Genomic DNA, 18704 nt, shown 5'->3' on the forward strand with positions numbered 1-18704 from the left:
TCATTAATTTCGGAATTATCTTTCATTAATTTCGGAATTATCTTTCATTAATTTCGGAATTATCTTTCATTAATGCTTTCATTAATTTCGGAATTATCTTTCATTAATGCTGAAATTACCTGTTTGATTGATTTTGGAATTATCTCTTTTATTGGTTTTGGAATTTTTCTTTCATTAATTTTGGTATTTTCTCTCTTTCCCTAATTTTGAAATTATCTCTTTCCTTCATTCTGGAATTATCTTTCATTGATTTTGAAATTACCTCATCGATGCTGAAATTATTTCTTTCATTTATTGTTTTAAATTCCTGTGGATGCCGTAAGAAAATAACGGGGGATTGTGTGTGTGTTTTCACCATTGAGAAGAAATATGCTGTAAATAACTTCTCCTCTAGGTTTTCGCCGAGTCACGTGATCTTCCAACGAATGAAGTTAATACACACCGTTCTCAGCACCACCAAGTCGGAAACCGCTGATGTCATACTCCTTCCAGTAATATAAGCTCGATGTATTTTATAGTCTTAAAAAAACAAAAGTATAGTTTATTAACAATAAATAATATTTTAATTCTAAATTTTAGTCAATGGCAGTCCCGTAAAATATGGACCATATGGTCATTCGAAAGAGTTACATCAGGGATAGTAGCATCACTTTTCCCATCTTTCCTTCACCCTTGTAGATTGTTTGTGAAATTTTTTTTTTTAATTCTGTGTCAAGATATCAGTGTGGAAATAAAGGAGCTGTATTAATCGCGATCATTTTATTTATTTATCAGTTGCGTGTAGAGAGAAGACATGGCTGCGATATTAACGCAATATAGCACGAGAGGGTTCTGTAAGTTCACGAATTATTTCCATTATGTATTTGGTTCAATTGCACTTATTTTTTCGAGAAACATTCACGTATTTAGTACACACAAGCGATTTGTTGTCATCACTTGGGGGGATCTAGGAAAGTTCGTGGGGGGGGGGAAGCCCGGGGGCCCCCTTCCCTTTAGTGTAATTGTGATCAGTAAAGATCTTGTATATGTAAGCTTCAGATAAATAATTTTAAAAGTTCCTAGGCCAACTCTTGTTAGACTCGAGACCCTGGGGATTTTGAAACTTCCTTTACCCTTGTTAGACTACTACTAAACCATACATGTACCTCATCCATATTCCTGTGCGGAACTTCTAACGAATTGGTATATGTTGTAGTGTGTGTGTGTGTAGTGAAACCTGACGTGAAGTTTTGTTTCTGTGTAATGCTTGTTATGTGTAGTGCTGCCATCTGCCACCAGTTTTTTGTAACTGTGAGTGAAGTGGGATGATCGAATAATTGTATCGTTGTTGGCCTGTTGCTCTCTGTAGCGAGAATTTGCAATGAGGAGATCAGCTCGCATTCGCGCTGCAAAGTTGGGAACCACAAAAAACAACAACAACAACCAAACTTTGACAGAGGGGTTTGAACTCGGAGACCCTTGTTAGACATGAGACCCGGGGTCTCATTGACTCGTCCTGTTAAACACAGTATTAATTAATTATCGCAAACTTGTATTAACGGACCAGAATTCGCCCTAATGTTTGCCACTAAGTATGAGCGTTCCAGACATCTCTAATGACAACTTCAAGCCTGTGCTGTTAGGTGTCGCTGTGTGTGGCAAAATGAAAATTGGACTCTTTTTAATGGGTATGATGCGAGACTTGGAATGTATACAGGTGCCACTCAAGATTTGGGGAGGATTTGGCGATGTACATGGGTTGTTTTTTTAACAGTGGCAACGATGCTGTACTGATACCATGAAACAGCCAGGTAATGCCATTTATACCACTAGTAAGTTATATACATGCTCTCCCTCAGACTACTGAACCATACATGCACCTCATCCATATTCCTCTGCGGAACTTCAACGAATTGGTTCGTGCTTGAATGTGCACATGTCTTGTGAACCTACAGTGTTAAGTTTGTTTCTGTGTAATACTTTTGTTATGTATAGTGTGCTGCCATCAAATTTTCTAACGAGTGAAATGTAATGATTGAATAATTGTAGCATTGTAGGCCTGTTGCTCTCAGTGGCAAGACTTTTTAACGGGGAGATCAGCTCGCATTCACGCCTTGAAGCGGGGCACCACAGAACAGCACAGCAAGTTCAGCCAAGCAACGGCTAAATGACAGAAGTGCATGGATTTGAATGGGGAGTTCATCTAATGTAATATTCAGTTTTTGTGAATGAAATATTCCCCCCACCCCCTGGTGATTTCATTTGTGTCAATCATTTCTGTACGACCGAAATATTTGAGAGTGCCTCCCTCAAATGATGAAGTAGGCTCGGTAAGTGAAAATAAACGTTGGAATTAGATAAAGTGCGAATAAGACAAAAACCAGAATAAGATAAAGCAGGGGAGGGGGGAACTGCCCCCCCCCCTGAACTTGGTTCTGCCGGCACTTAATTTGCGGATTTATTTCCCTGCCGGGGTTTGTGCTAAGCAGGATGGCGGCGTCAATTCTTCAAATAACCTACATGTCCTAAGGTTAGATAAACGTTGGTATAAGGTAATAAGGTATTCAACCTTTTTCTTGTCACGAGCAATGCCTGTACCCATTAAAAGAAGAGCAAGCACCCTTACAGCAAGTTTGACATACGAATGCATGAAACCAGGATTAATTTTAATCCTGGAATACAATTTGTACAAGGCATTCAACCCCCCAAAGCAGAATATGCCGAAATCTGTGACACACGTTGCAGAACAATCAGTGTAGCAGAATAGTCTCAAAGAATTATTTTAAGAAGGGTGTAGAAAACGCTATTATGGGAATTTTTACTGCAGAACATTTCCAGTCAGCTGAGGGTTCGATGCAGAATAACGCAAAAGATTCTGCTTTGAGCGCATTCAATCAAAACATTGATCAAGTGTGCCCATGAACAAAAGCATTGAGCACTCTGGGTGCTTCAGGTAGCAATGGGGTGAAGATGATGCGAGCCAATCTTCCCGCAGCTACAATAGTACAAATATTCAATCATTACACCTCACTTCTGAAATACAGATGGCAGCACTGAAAAACACTATATACGCACTCAGACTGTTATGCGCACACACACTCAGACTTCTGGTGCAACTCACTCTGTAGTAAATGGTTTAGCTCATGGTGATAGGCTGGAGTTGTGCTCAATTTGAAAGAAAGACGGGTTGAAGATGCCTGACCTAAGGGATGGGTCACGGACGTGCCTCCCCTCCCCATGCATTATCAGAACGCAATAATGCAAAAACACTAAACAAAGTGTTTATTATCTGTTTTCAGACAAAGCTCCCGTTTCAAAAGGTATCCTCGGCTGCATGTTCCTCACTTCATGTGCCCTGAATGTACCTTTACTTGCCCATATGAAGCAGTATGTGGTTTACAGCATACCGAATATATTCGAAAAGTTTGAGGTTTGTATTTTTTTGTGTTTCAATAGTTTTTAACGTGAATCCATCAGTTTAAGAAACAAGAAAAGAAGAATAAATAAAACTGCGTGCTTGTGGGCTAAATATGAGTAATCTATACTTTCATTATAGCTGTGGCGAGTGATTACATCGAAGTTGACGTTTCTCGAAACGAATGATCTTGTTTGCGGTTGCCTACTAATTTATTACTTCAGAGTTTTCGAAAGAAGATTTGGTTCTCACAAATATGCAGTGAGTAGTTTTCTGTTGTTTTTAAAATTTATTATTTGAAATTTTTGCAAAATTTTTACACTCTTAGTTGTTGAGGTTTTTCACGGCTGTCATCAATCGAAAGAGAATTTTTTCAGGTCCACATAGTCGAATCAGTTTTTTTTCTAAATATTCCCACAATGTCCGCCGCTGACATCATCAGGCAGTGTTCGGGTTACATTTCTGATTATGGTACAGCATGTGTGTGTGTGTGCAGTGCACTTCAAAAGTTTAAACACTTGTGAATAAGGATTATCAAATACTTCTAGACACACCTCCTGATAATGCCGGCCAAACTAGCATTTTGGAAACATAGAGGAGAGAATCAACTTGTACTGACGATGGTCTTTCACCCTGAGAAACACTCTTTCAATTGCGATTATGTTCTGGATATCCAAGTTTTTCATATGCTGTAATGCATGTCTTCGATTGCGAATGAACATGTAAACAAGTTCGAAACACACATTTATTACAATATTAAGTACCAACTAAAATTCTCATTAAACAATTAAGTGAAGGAAATGTTTTCATGAACTATTAGTAACTTTCAAATATGCTTATCAATCAACAAAGGTCAGGAACACCGTCTTGATGAAGTCGAAGTCATTGTCATGTTAACACAAGATATACAGAAGACTGGATGCCGTGAAGATATTTATTATTTGAGATGTTAATTTTTTAAGGAAGGAAAAAACTCATCTCTGCCTCTACTATATAGTCATATATATAGCCCTCTGGTGGCTCGTCATCCATGAGCTATTAGCTGATCGGTTTCACCGTCCATTGCACGGTTCCGTTCGGCATATATACGCTCTAGCGAAGGAAAATCTCTATCTCCTCTGTAGCTTAGTGGTCAGAGCACTCGTCCGGCAATCGAGGGACCCGGGTTCAACTCCCGGTAGAGGCAGAGATGAGTTTTTTCCTTCCTTAAAAAAAATTAACATCTCAAATAATAAATATCTTCACGGCATCCAGTCTTCTGTATATCTTGTGTTGACGGGTGGAGAGCGACATTCATGTCATATATTGTCATGTTATGAGACAGCCAAGTAGAAAGAGTATCTAGGCGGAGACCAAACTAGTCATGCAAGGAGAAAGGATCAATGGTTGGTCCAAGACACAGTTGAGGAAGTGGTGCCGGATTTGGAGATTTTCAACCCACACGGGTAAAAGGCTTATATCCCGGGAGGGACAGAGCCTGGGTCGTGTCTGGTCTGTCGGATTTGGAGATTTGCGGGATCACACATATATGATCAAAGATCGGCCCAGGATGCAGAGGAGGAAGCACCATCCGATCATGGAAAACTGTAGAGTCACGCATGGAGATCGAAGATCAGCCCAAGGAGCCGAGGAGGAAGTGGCAACCGACTCTGGAGATCAGCAGAATCATCCAAACAAGATTGGAATGGTCAGGATTTGGGAAGCTAGTGAGATTGAGAGTGATCATTAATGGCCTTTTCCCCTGTGAACATTAGGTGGCATTAAAAGACAGTAATCGGCAGGAAGTTCCACAGCAGGAGCATTGAGTCGGCCAAACTATTCAGCACTGCTTAAGACTGAAGTGTCTTACTGATCCACGATCTCGTGATTATATACGACTCACAATCATCGAATATGCAAATGAGGTGTAATGCACATGCACCCCGATTAATGTCAGTGTTTCAATCAGCAACCTCAAAAAACATTATTTTTCCCACCAAGAGTAAATCATGATATCTTGACACCAAAAATGTCCATGAGTAGAAAATCCTAATTATTTGTAGGCAGTAGAAACAAGTTATGAATAAATAAATATCAACAAACGTAACATGAGTACAACATGGGAATACATAAGATTCTAATTAAACATAATGTATATGTATTATATTACCCAAGGCCAGGCGAGCATCAAGCAAAAGCATGTTACAATGCCTAATTTTTGTTCAATATGTATTTTGCATACACACGAATGTTGTTTCAGTTATTACTATTTTTCCTTATTCTTCCCTAGTCATATTTATTGGCAGCGAGTACAGTTGCGACAGTTTTGGAATTGTTGGTGGTGTACTGTTTACAAAAGATTGATGTACATATCATGCTTCTTCCTACTGGACCGTATGTTTATTTTTATTATTATTACTGTTAAAATATAGCTCATTTTACATTGTACCGATGTGTAACTTGCATAAATTTCTCCCATTTTCACTCCACAGAACCCCATTCAAAAATTATCGCTTTTCTTGTTTTTAACTAGAAAATGTAGGTTTTTTTACGTGAATACATTTTTAAAATCATCTGTTGATACTAGTTACATTCGCAAAATAATTTAAATGGTCTTATCTCAAGAAGTATTCAGTATATATCAGTGCTTTTGATGTCTGTGGGTAGATTTTGTCAAGGCGAATCTAATGATACCACTGTGGTTTCAATACCTCTTGTAGACTGGGTGCCAGACTTGCAGCCCCGCTTTCACAACCAAAATTGTTTTATGCTATATTGTGAGAGGTTTGCAATGCATATAGACAACATTGGTATTGTCTGTTAGCTATTCCAAAGACAAATCTGATGATACTAATTCAATTATGTAATTACCTATCACATGAGTCAAGACACAAAGGATGTGTTCATGTCAGAACTTGCGGCCGTGTCTATGACCCAGCCTACCCTGATTTTTTCCACAATCTATACCTCTTGAAGTGTGGAAGCAAGTTTTTGAAAAAAATAATGTTTGGCTACTGAAACTAAGCCTGGTGAGTGTTATAGATCTTTGTCTATTTTTTATCCGTGCACAGGGAGCCTTCTCATGTTTTGGGGAAAAAAAATGTTAGGAAAAAAAACTTAAATGGTAAAATGCATTAAACTAGGAATTTCAATAAGTATTAGTGAGAGTTGGGGCCGATCTACCCATTAAAAAGTCTTGCCACAGAGAGCAATAAGCCTACAACAATACAGTTACTCAATCATTACACTTCACTCATAGTTGGAAAAATTGATGGCAGATGGGAACCACTACACACACACACACTCTCCAACATGTACCAATTCGTTCCGCAGAGGAATATGGACGAGGTGAATGTGGCGTTCAGTAGTAGTAAGAAATAGCGACCAAAAAAATTGGTTGTACTAAATGGAAAACATTCTTCCAAGTGGGAATGCTATAAGTGGAATCCACTTTAGAAGGTAACCAAAAAATGCTCTTGTCAATTTGATCATCAGAAATGGAAAGGAATGTTGCATACCATCATTCCTCAAAGTAATCCCCATCTGCATTAATCACTTTTTGCCCCGCATAATACTTTGAAGATAAAAATCAGGGCACTTTTTTGGTCTTTCATTCCAACAGAGCAGCTACAGTCTTGTCAGTAACCAATGCAGGCTCCTTCTGCTCTCGTTGGCTTCCCTTGTTCACAAGTGTTGACATCCAATTTGCACTTGCTTCAATTTGGACACTTTTGTGCAGGTGAAGCAATGCGGAGAAAGACTTTTTGGCATTGTGGGTATCATCTCTTGCTACCCCCCTCCCATCTTTGTATATCTGCTCATATTGAATACTCTGCTTGGTCATAACATGGTTGTACTTGGTCTTTAACACAGGTATGGCATTATATTCCCCTTATTCGTGAATTACTTCATGGATATTCCCAGAGTTGCTCGGACCTATATCATGGGAGTGCCAGTCACTGGGAAAACCTTGACCTATCTTTTGGGCTTTCAGGTAAGCATTTTAAAAGAATTCACATTGCAAATAATTTCTCAACTATTAGATGCATTATTTACTTTTTTTTTAATGCAATTATTGCAATATTTTTTTGTTGTTGTTTTAGGTCATGAGTACAAATAGATCCACCATGATATCTGCAATATGTTCATTGGTGAGTCTCGGATAAATGATGTATTACTGTATAATAATACATTAACCCTCTGTTTTGCAGCCACTAGCAGGACAAAACAATTCGTCCATAAAAGAGAGGGGACCATTGATCGGGTTTGAAATGCATACCTTTATTTTATGAGGGGAAATTTTGACCGTAAAAGAGGGGTGACAGCATCTGAGTGGAGTGTCCATTAAGATTGCTTTTACTGAATAGTGATACAGAATTCACGCTATATGCATGTCATGTATAGGTCATTCTTAATGTTTTCAAGATGCAAAAAAAAAGACTGAGGGCCAGATATGCGGTAATTCTGCTGCTCATGGGCCACACACTTGCGCATATATACGATGACCATATTGCCTGTGCCTTACGGGACATTTCAGTTACTGTGGTCTCCCAAACTTTTTCAGAAATTGTCCCGTGTTTTTTCCTCCCCTTATTTTCAATGAGGCTAGCTCATTTGAATTTTAGAATCCAAGAATTTAGATTATTTTCATGACATATGAATTAATGCCTTTGAAATTTTTTTTGGCTGAAATCGGTAACTTTACTTTCCTCCGACAATTTTTGTGTGATATAATTGGCGGAACTCCATTTAGATCCAGATATCCCATATTTTTTATGAATGAAATATGGTCAGCCTAGGCATTTATCAGGCTGTGTGTATTGACAATTTTCCACCGGAAACACCTTTCACGGGTCAGAGTTGGTTGTGCACCTTCCTGCTGTAATCCATTGCAGCTGCATCAGGTCAAGCTAGAAAGATGAAGAACAAACTTATTTATAGCCACCTCTGACAGCGGTAATTTCCATGAAATGTGTCCTTCATGTAAAAGGCATGGTGAGGGAGAATCAGTGAACGATTTGCAAAGAAATGATTAGTGATTTATGTGTTGCATCAGCAATGGTGAAAAATATTTTCCTTATTTTTGTCAGAGAGGTCACAAGTTGATGGGTCGCTTTGTTACTTGATGAATCAGTGAAAGGAATAGAACTCCCCCCTCAAGAAGATGACTATCAAAGGAAAGTTTGGCACATGTTTGAACGTGAGTCAAGTCTCAAAAACAGTAGAAAATTAGCTTCAGCTGAACAGCACTGCACCTCCTGCCCATGGCCCTCAGGACATGAAGTCATCATGGCACCCACATAACTTGCACAGCAGCTAATTCAAAAAGAGTCTTATTTCAGAGTGCGGTGTGTTTCCCCATATTCAAACATTTCTCATTCAAGTTTTCCAATGCAATATGTTTTATTGTTATATGGCGCCAATGATGAGGTCTCAAGCCTGATCCACTATGTAAACCAGACTTTGATAATATTCACACGCGCCGAGTTTTTTGTGGGCAGATTATAAGGAATTTCATAGTAATCATTCGACACAAAATTGGTTTTATTAAGCAGTGGCTTCTCTAGTGTTTCTGATTGTGTCCATTTATTTTATGTGTTAAAAAAAAATTTCCCACTCTTCATTGTGATGCCAATTTATTGCTTCAAAATTGGTATTTTCATTCTAACCAAACAGGTAGCGGGAGCCATATGTAGATGGAACTTGTTCAGGTTTGTAGATGCCATAAAATTTCCAAAGTTCATCGCCCGGTCAGCTCAATTTGCTCTCGGCTGGATATTGGATTCTTCCCCACCCAATGAAGGATCGTTGCCCATGGGTGCGACTCTGGAAATTCAGCGGCAGCAGAGGATAGAAATGATTGAGCAGCATGTTCTCTTCAATCAGGCCAGGGAACGGAGAGGCAATGCCAATAATGTAAGTGTATTTTGTATGTTCTTATTGAAAATCCAAAACCTTTATTCTCTTCAATAAATAGACTAAATTTCTCATTCCTCTAAGAATTTCCCAAATTTCACCCATGATTGTAAAAAATCCCTACATTTAAGGAAAAATTATTCCCCAAGAGTTTACCTGAAAATAAAAACTGCTGCTTCATAAGTATTGTGTAAATTGTTGCCATTTCGTCAAATTTTGACACAAAATTTGCCAATCAGCAAGCGTCAATCTGGCCTTTTGATATCCAAAATTGGCACGATCGCATGTATCTGCTTTATCCATATGTCCCTGTTTCAGGCTTGACAGAGATTTTTTGATTTGTGAGATTTGAGTTTGAGAACAATAATTACAAGTAATATAATCTAAGGACTTTAACCTACTGGTTGACCATGATTGGCAATGACTTGCACGGCTCAAAATTTTTACAAAATTTTTGCAATGAGAAAATATCCTTAAAATTTCCCTGTTACTAATAAAAAATCCCTAAAATGTTGTAAAAGATCCCTTTTACATTTATTTTGGTAGGAATTTGGATCCATGCGAAAACCTCCCGAATTCTCATTCCCCAAAATTGGCAGCTGTGACATAGGGCTTTAGATTTTTTATACGTGGCTAAATCATTTTTATAATTTTTTTTCAGTTATAAGTGTAATTCTATCTTTTTTAACGGCATTCCAGATGGCAGCACAACTTTTAAATCTAGTACTTTCCTCCCACAAGCCCCTAGAGTAGTGGTTCTCAAACTTTTGCAACCTGCAGCTCCCTTGTGATGGCAAGTTTTATCTGTTGCTCTCCGCGAGTCTGAAAAAATGAACTTTAAAGCATAGAACACTCCTCAATGTTGTCATCCTTAACCAAGTGTGGTCAACCTCTTTGAGAGGACTGGCCATTTCATTGGTTTGGAAATGTGGTACATGAATGTGTTCATTGGATTGTAAACATGCTTCTGGAGGCTTAAGTGGTCTTGAAATTTGCAATAACCCCTTAGGAATACCACAAAATTCTAGGCTGCCCTGGACTCTAGATGATCATATGCAACAGTTTTCGATTTTCATGCAGAATGTAAATTAAAAGTTTTCCTTGGAAGATGATCCTCATTCTGGGTAGCCTTCAACATATACGACTAAAGAAAACATCAAAGCTGTGCAGGAGCTGGTGAAGGAAGGTGTTATACCATATAATGAGTAAAAGTTATCATTCATTCATCTGTCCATATTATGATCATATTCGAGTTGGTCTGGAATGGCTCCCCGCCACTGTTACACTACACTCATTAATCTTATGTTCCCCATCTCTTTTTCTGAATTCGCTGATAATCTCTTCAACGCCTTGATCAAGTTCAAAGAGAGAGTGGTGCCTAGCAGAGGTATACACAGGAGGCATGTCGAGTTTCCTGAAAGGCTATTAAAAATTGAAATACAGTCAAATCATGTTATAACAAACTCCAAGAGACCAGAGAAATCACTTTGTTATAACAAAATTTTGTTATAAAGGAATTCTCTGTGTTTTACATTTTGTTCTTATGCAAACCTATCTGGGGGATTAGAAAAGTATTCGTTAAAACAAGATGTTTGCTATAACGGTATTCGTTGTATCTTGAAATACTGATCTATTCAATTTGCTTTGAGTTAAAACGCTATCCATTGTTTCAATTTTGTAAAGTGTTTTGTTGTGTTTGATATGGATTTGAAGTACTAGTTTTTAATCTTCAAACTCCAGTATCGACAACAGATGGCCCAAGGCTATGCAGAAAGGCTCGTGCCACCAAACACAGATGGGACTGGTCTTTTCGCCTCTTTCCAGGAAGATTCGATCTGGAACAATCCCTTTGGTGTCAGGAATCGTCGCACCAATGTGAATGGAAATGATGAAACCGGTAAGTGCGTTTTGTCACAGGCATCGTGTAACCCCAGAAATGATTATAACTTCTTACATTTTGCTTTAAAGCGTTCTTTCTATCTAGCAATAGTTTTTTTTTTCTTTTTCGAATTCCCCATAATCCAAAGGAGCAAGTACCAGTTCTAATCGAAATCACGTTTCACCTCCTCAAGAAGACCAGGTGAGTAAAAACTTTTATTTTCATGCAACAGCCTTATCGATTGAAATAGCTAATGTTAGTGGCTAGTTTATAATATAGCCATGTATGATATTCATTGCAATAGGCATGACCATGAATTTTTTTAAGGATTTGATTTAGAATTTTTCGCAAAGTTTCTTTTAACAGCAGGCATCTTCAATCTGCTCATGAACTTTGCAATGCCTGCTAAAGCTGCTATGTGGGTATCATTATGGCCTTGCATCACAAAAGCCTGGGTTTTGAGATCCCAGTCTGGTTCACTACAAAAACCTGCTTGAAAAGCTTAAAAAAATAAAGGTACATGAAAAAGAATGCAAGAGAAGACCAACCCAGTATGCAGAGCCATCTTAATGGCATCATGCTCAGTGCCTGCCCCCCCCCCCCCCGCAAATTTTGTTTAATCAGTGGAAACAAATACAGTGAAAGCTGTATGAAACGGAATGTTAAGTGACTGAAATAATATTCGGTTTTTGGCACCTTTCTGTTTTATAAAGCACTAATCATCGAACAGACTAACATTTTGATTCTGTTCAAGACAGGTTTCCTGTCTCAGACACTGTCTGTCTTAGGGTGTGTGTGTTTCAATGTAACTCATGAATGGGATAATGTAATTAAGAATCAATATACCAATGTAGAAAGTACCATTGTCCAAGTTGGAGGCGGTTTACAACAAATAGACTCCTGTAAACAACAAATTTATTCCCGTGAGGCAAAGCGGCAAACCAAAAGCATTATCTTGATCAGTGTTCCTCAACCTTTTTTCACAACTGCTGACCTGTGAAATAATTTCACAGATAGGGAGAAATGGGATGAATAAATTATGGACCTGCTGCCGACCAATACAAATAGAGACAATGTACAGATATATCAAAATAAAGACAGTATTTGATTTTGGTATGTCCGAGGTAAAGGACACCATGCCATAAAAGAGAAATTTTACAACAGAGTCGTTTTAAAGATTTAAAGTTGTTTTATACCTCTGTTGTTTGCTGAAATAGGACTTGGTGTCCTATACCTATATGTAGTGTTATGAAAAGTACTGCATATTAATAGTGTTACCTCAATATTGACGAAAAAATTTATACATAGTGCTCTTTATCTCTAGCATACAGATTTTATTAAATCTAAAATTGTGTAGGGGGCTACACAAATTGGACACATGGCCATAATTAGGATTTTGTGTGAGGGAAGGAGTGAACATGTGATTTCGCTGTCCCACCATTGTGAAATTCAGTGATTTTATTGTGTTATTTTTGTTCTCTCCTAAAATTTGCCCCCCCCTAAAGTTTGCCGCCCTTCTAGTTGTGGCTCTGATCAGACATAATACATTTCAGACCGGCAGAAAATCCCCATGAACCAACAGTTGAAGAACGCTATTCTAGATGTTTCACATCATTTGCGGGAGACAATTTGTCGTGAACATGTTTAGATGTCACTCTGAGAGAATGGTATATCGGCCATAGAGTGCTGCCGAGGAGATTATTTTGAAGAGGTTTCAGCATAAATACATAATTTATTAATGTGATCCCCCCACACCTCCTGGTTCAGGGAAAAAAAACCAGTATTATTGGCATAGGTGGGAGGGCTGAGGTATACACCCCCTTATATTTGCATGGATATTTTAAACTACTCGGGTAAGGAATTTCATGCATAGTTTTTATACTTCTGGATCTGGCTATGTGTAATAAGAATACTGAAAGAGATGAGATCATATCTTATTAACTTTCCAGCGGTTGCTCGTCTTTAGGAGATATGTGGGCTCGCCTTTCCTCCACGTATCTTCTACATATGCGTACCCGCTAAAAAGTTGATTGAAAAATTGTTCAGTCAGTGGTTGTGATAGTCGCATAAAAAATAACCGATTCATATCAAAAAGTTCATGTGGTATTGATTATCCAGTTAATAGACGTTTTTCTCGTCATATGTACAGGTCAAGACTTTGGTAGAGATGGGCTTCGATCGCCAGAGTGTTGTCCAAGCTCTCCAGACGAGTAATAACGATGTAAACATGGCCACTGCAATATTACTGAACGAGAGCTGATCAATAGCTTGGAGGATGCATAGTGTATATAACATGAATATATTATTTGTGAGATACTTCGTTTTCTTTTCGAGCCAAACAGACTCATTGTACAGTCGTTTTTTTAAAAAGTGCATTCTTATGAAAAAAAAAGCTCACGTATAGCAAGGGCAGAAGTGCGTCTTGTGATCTTTGTCTGAATGAACTCGAGAAAGTATGTAGCGAGACCAAGTCAGTAAAAAAAAGAGTATAGAAAATATTTTTTTGGACTTTTTGGATACTATATAGAACGATAAGAACTTTGAGAAACCATAGTGCGACCCCCTTTTCTCTCTCTTTGTAGTTTCGAGACACATGCAGAAATCCACTTGTGGGCAAAATCTTAAATGATCGAATCGACCAAGTATTAAACTTTAGCCATTTACACGTGCCTAATTTTTATTTATTTAGGTTTTTCAATGATTATTTTTGTGTTTTCTATGTATTTATTTAATAATCAAAATATTCTATCGTTTTATCACTGTAAATATTCTTTTTGCAATTTTTATCATTAAAAAAGAATCAAACATAATGCTTATAGGCTATGTAGTGATCTTTAAGTAGATGGGAGACGTGTGAGCCTACGAGTGGGAATTACGGGGAAAATCTGGTGTATTTAATTTAAATTAACTTCAGCTGCTTGTGTGTGTGTGTTGTTCTCTGGTGGTCGTACGGTTTTTAATTGAAAATCAACAATCTCTTGTGATTGCTAAGTTTTTCTGGGAGTTAATTTGCTTCACTGCCTATTCTGCGATTCATTGAAGAACAATGGATCTGATGAATGGTTTTTCAAGCCGAAGGGTTGTCGCGAGTGCAGCATACAAATATTCACTCAATGTTTCATCGACTGTTTTCATTCCTTGAGATCATGATACAGTTCCTTTGGAGTCTTGGTCCATATTTATGTCTTGACTTGATTTGCAGTGTCACTCAAAATGAGTGCTGGGATCGGTTACTGCATGCTGAGGCTTGCAGGCTGTAAGGGTTTTATCATATGCAAGATTGCCCCCATTGATCTGCAGTGTCAGGTTTGCCTGATAAGTCAATTCATTCTTATTTTCACCAGTGAATGGAGGAGGATTTTCGTTCCTCAATTAGTATACAAGTCAGACTCAACCCAATGGCCCATGTTCCCCTCACTGCAGCATTGTGCCAGTGTAATCATTTTGTCAAAATTTCAAAAACGAGGGTGTCCATCATCATGGAAGAGTCACAAAGTCCCCAGGATAGGTCACAAAATGAGAAAAGGCAATGGTCACGAATAAGAAAGATAATGTCTTCGATTGTTTTTTTAAATCAATTTTCGGATTTTTCCCAACAAGTTCCCCCATGTTCGATTTTATCACCAGAACTTATGGTCCCCTTATTGGGCTTCCCATTGTGAAAACCTGATAGATACCTGTAATTGTGCAGTGGTGGTTTGCTGAAGATAGTTTACTCTAGTTTTTTCTGACTTCAAAGCATGAACGCGAATCAGTTTTTGTTTCAAAAAATTGTCACCCCAGCAAGTAGCAGAATCAACCAAGATTTCTATTTTTAATTTTCATCAAGCCAAATCTTGACTAAATGTTTCATTTTGTGAGCAAAAGAGTTACTTCATCAAATAATGAGCATTAAATCACTAGTGATGTCACGAAACAACGAGTATTTGATCCCCCATGTCGTCAAATGTCAAGGAAAAGTCGCAGAATTTTCCTTTGGATATGTGGTAGACATATCAACCTGAAAAATATAAACATCTCCTGAGGATGCCAATATTTGAGTTGGTGAAAAATTGAACAAACACTCAAACCAACAACAGGAAAAAACCGTTCATGGAGGAACAACATCCGTAAAACACCTGTAGATTATAGATAAATAGCATGTAAGAAACTGGGAGTGTTCAGTCCTTCAATGTTCAATTCAGCATTGAAGTGTAAAGATTAGGAGAATGATGATTGATGATTACAAGTATCAGTAGCACAGATGTTATTCTTTTGAGTTCAGGTGTATGCATGCAAGACTGCTTCACTCTTCAACTGGTCTCATCATGTATTACAGATTAGTGTAATAGGTGTGCAGATTTTTAAGAGATTGCTTCTACTGTGTAATTAATATACATATATATAGTGTATTTTCACTGTAGATTAATGATTCAAATTATGATATTCGCTCTTTGCACAAGGAGAAGCAACAAAAGTTGATGAAGGGTTGTGTGTTTGGCCAGCGCTTTGATGACTCTGTTTGTTACTGGTAGTGTAATAAGAAATAGTTGAGTTTCAAATTCAGAAACAGAAGATCAGACAACATCTTTCTCTTTAAGGTATTGGTGTGAGGGCTGCACCTATTGCTGCGGGGGGGGGGGGGGGCACCTCCATGACAAATTAGAATCGAGCATCTAGATGTTAATCTTTGTACATCTAACTACTATCTTACCTAGTAACCTTCCCAAAGCTTAGGTTGTACCTGTTTAGTCACAGGTATGATTAATACTAATATTTGAATCTAACGAGGTTTAGATTGAAGAGAATGAACCTGAACTTTTGCATTGAAATAGCACCAAACTTTCTGTGGTGATGACGTCTTATTGTGTTTGATGAGTAGAATCTGTTTAATCCTGCCATTATTTTCGAGTTTTCCTTCCATGTATTTTCTTAACTGAAAACTGTTTGCACGGGAGCACAAAAACCCACCTGCACTTTCCCCTCATCTCTGTTTTCTGTAGGGTCTTAAAAATATTCAACATTGTGCAGATGAAGAAAAGAGTTCAAACGAAAGTACAACTTTCGTCATTTTTCAAGGGGCCTTATATAGTACATAACTTGCCTGTCAGCTCAGAAATCCTAGGACCTGTCACTTGTCAGCTTGTACATTACTTACAATCAATCAATTACAAATTCATGAAATAATATTGAAGGATGTATATTCACATAATAAGTTCTGTGAATCCAATTAGATGTTATTAAACTACTTTTTTCTAACACTTAAAAAAACATAAGAATACAAAATATCGAGACAGATAAAGTTTTTTTTATATATTTTTTTTAAAAGTTTGGTTTTGACATTTAAGGAAAGGTTAAATCTTACAAGATCTCAAAAGGTTGTTCCAAGGCTAAGAATTGTATACTTATACCTTAAAAAAGTTCCGAGACTTATTTTAAAAGGGAAGAACGAATATAGATAAAACCTAAATAACAGATAAAATATTTAGTGTTTCCTTCGAAGTAACTAACCCTGTGCAATTCATTTTTGCCATTGTTCGTACAAAGATGTACATGTGGATTACAAGACTTTTTTTTTGTCACATCCTCCAGTACCTACGTCATTGCTTACTTCTCCGGAACCAAAGAATCGTTGTCAAGCAAATTCTTTATCCAAGGAAAAAGTTACATGGGGCAAGATTAGGAGAATAAGGTGGCTGTTGAAGTATCTGAATGTGATGTTTTGACAGGTAAAACATGTGAGCCGGCACATTGTCATGATGGAGCACCAACGACTTGGCCTTTCAAAGATCTGGTTGCACAGAATCATGCTTTAGGGTTCACAGGTCCCTCCTGGTGTCAGATTACCTACCAAAACATCACATTTGAATACTTCTACAACCGGCTTATTCCCCCCCCCCCCCCCCATGATTGTTGAGGAGCTGTCAGGTTCCGAAGAAGTGCAGCGATGAAGGCACTTGAAGATGTGACAAAAAACGGCTTGTAATCTGCATTTACCTCTTTGTACGAACAATGGCAAAAATACATAATTGTGCACAGGGTGGTTATTTCGAAGGGAACACCAAATAAACAGGTTATATCTGTATTAATTTTCCATAACAAAACAAGTCTCAGAACTTTTTGGACTCAGTAGTATTTCAAATTTTTCTGATCAATTGTTTTTATTATGTTCGAATGTGGAAATTTTTTATGGTTTTTATCACAAAAGAGTTTGTGTTCTTCCTTGACCGATTTCTGTGTACATGTGTAACATTATGTACATAAAATATAATACATATTGGAAAGTTTGTGTGATTTTTGTGTGTGTGTGTTGTAAATATTGGTTTTTAGACACTAAAAGTCAATGACAGTGACATTTTACCAATTCAGCAGTAAGTTTTTCTCATCATTAGATGGCATTCTTTATCTACCATTAGCAAAAAACACCCTGTGGTGTGTCCGGGTTTCTCTATTTACTGGGATCATTGAAGAGGTGACAAACCATTGTAAAGGAGTAAGCATGTTTGAAACTCATTGGTAGCCAAAGTACACATTCCAAAAGTGGTCGTTGTGGCCCTCAAAATCATTATTGCCCGATAATTTTTTTTCACCCATTTCGGGTGTTTGCCCAGCTCTCACGAACTTTTAAAGTAGCCTATATCGTTCGAGTCGGGCCCTGTTTGGTATACCTATACGGTATGCAAAATTTGTGGATTGGTAATCAATTCAATAAATTCCTTGTTGAATACATTTGTTAGAGCTTATGGATGAAAATCACGAATCTTTTTGAAATGAATTTATTCTCTCTTAAACGATTTTCCATGTCGTAACCGCGTGTCTTCCACGTGAAATCCAAGGAACGGGTATCCGACGCATTTATGAATATGTATTCGCATGCTAAGGCCTTGGATCCGATCCAACTATGCATATCGGGTATCCGGCGTGACTGGTCCTCCGAATAGGGAAATGCTATACATCCAGTATTTATGATCGAGTTACGCGAATTGCATACATTGGCGAATGTAATGTGTCGCTTCAGGTATATACGACTACATCTTCACCGTTCGTCAAACAATGATGCTGCAGAGACGTTTTGTGCCTACCCGGGCGCAGTCTGGGAGCTCGGTTCAGGTGCATAGGAGAGCCTTGGGGAGGCCTGGTATGGCTTCAGCCCGGAATATTATTTTCCTGCCCCCCTTATTTTCTTGCTTTTTTCCCCACTAGAAATTTATTGTGTGTTGGGGGGGGGGGGGCATGAAGAATGGCCTAAGGGTCTTGTTACAGGATGGGGCGGGGGACATAGGAGTGTCTCATGATTATGAGATCTAGTTCTCTGATTTCGCAGAGTAACCTCAGGGGCCGCAACTAGAGGGGTGCAGGACTAGAGGGGGCGCAAATTTCACTCTGACCTCTCTCTTTCTACATTATGAGGGGCGCCAAAATGCGTGCTTGCCCAGGCTTACCTAGCATTCAGTTGCGGCCCTGAGTAAGCTAGTAAGTAAAAAAATTTCCAACTGGAGGGGGGGGGGGCGCCCGTAGCTTCAGAATTTGTATTGTGGTGGACTTGTTATTCGAGTC

The 18704-nt window shown here is 38.2% G+C and overlaps 1 protein-coding gene across 1 annotated transcript; it reads left to right on the forward strand.

Annotated features, from left to right (window-relative positions):
* The first annotated feature begins 674 nt into the window (after window positions 1-674).
* On the forward strand, window positions 675-17424 carry LOC149070729 (ubiquitin-associated domain-containing protein 2-like). Its single transcript, XM_089248501.1, has 10 exons — window positions 675-833; window positions 3279-3409; window positions 3536-3655; window positions 5664-5767; window positions 7247-7367; window positions 7477-7524; window positions 9050-9289; window positions 11030-11186; window positions 11317-11369; window positions 13318-17424. Exons 1-10 carry the CDS (start codon window positions 794-796, stop codon window positions 13426-13428), a joined length of 1125 nt encoding a protein of 374 aa, XP_089104627.1. The 5' UTR covers window positions 675-793; the 3' UTR covers window positions 13429-17424.
* The last annotated feature ends 1280 nt before the right edge of the window (window positions 17425-18704 follow it).

This window comes from Pholcus phalangioides, unplaced genomic scaffold (genome assembly GCF_987345545.1).
Source record: "Pholcus phalangioides strain wild (caught in Gottingen) unplaced genomic scaffold, Ppha-v1.0 ptg000020l_1, whole genome shotgun sequence".
Taxonomy (NCBI): Eukaryota; Metazoa; Arthropoda; class Arachnida; order Araneae; family Pholcidae; genus Pholcus; species Pholcus phalangioides.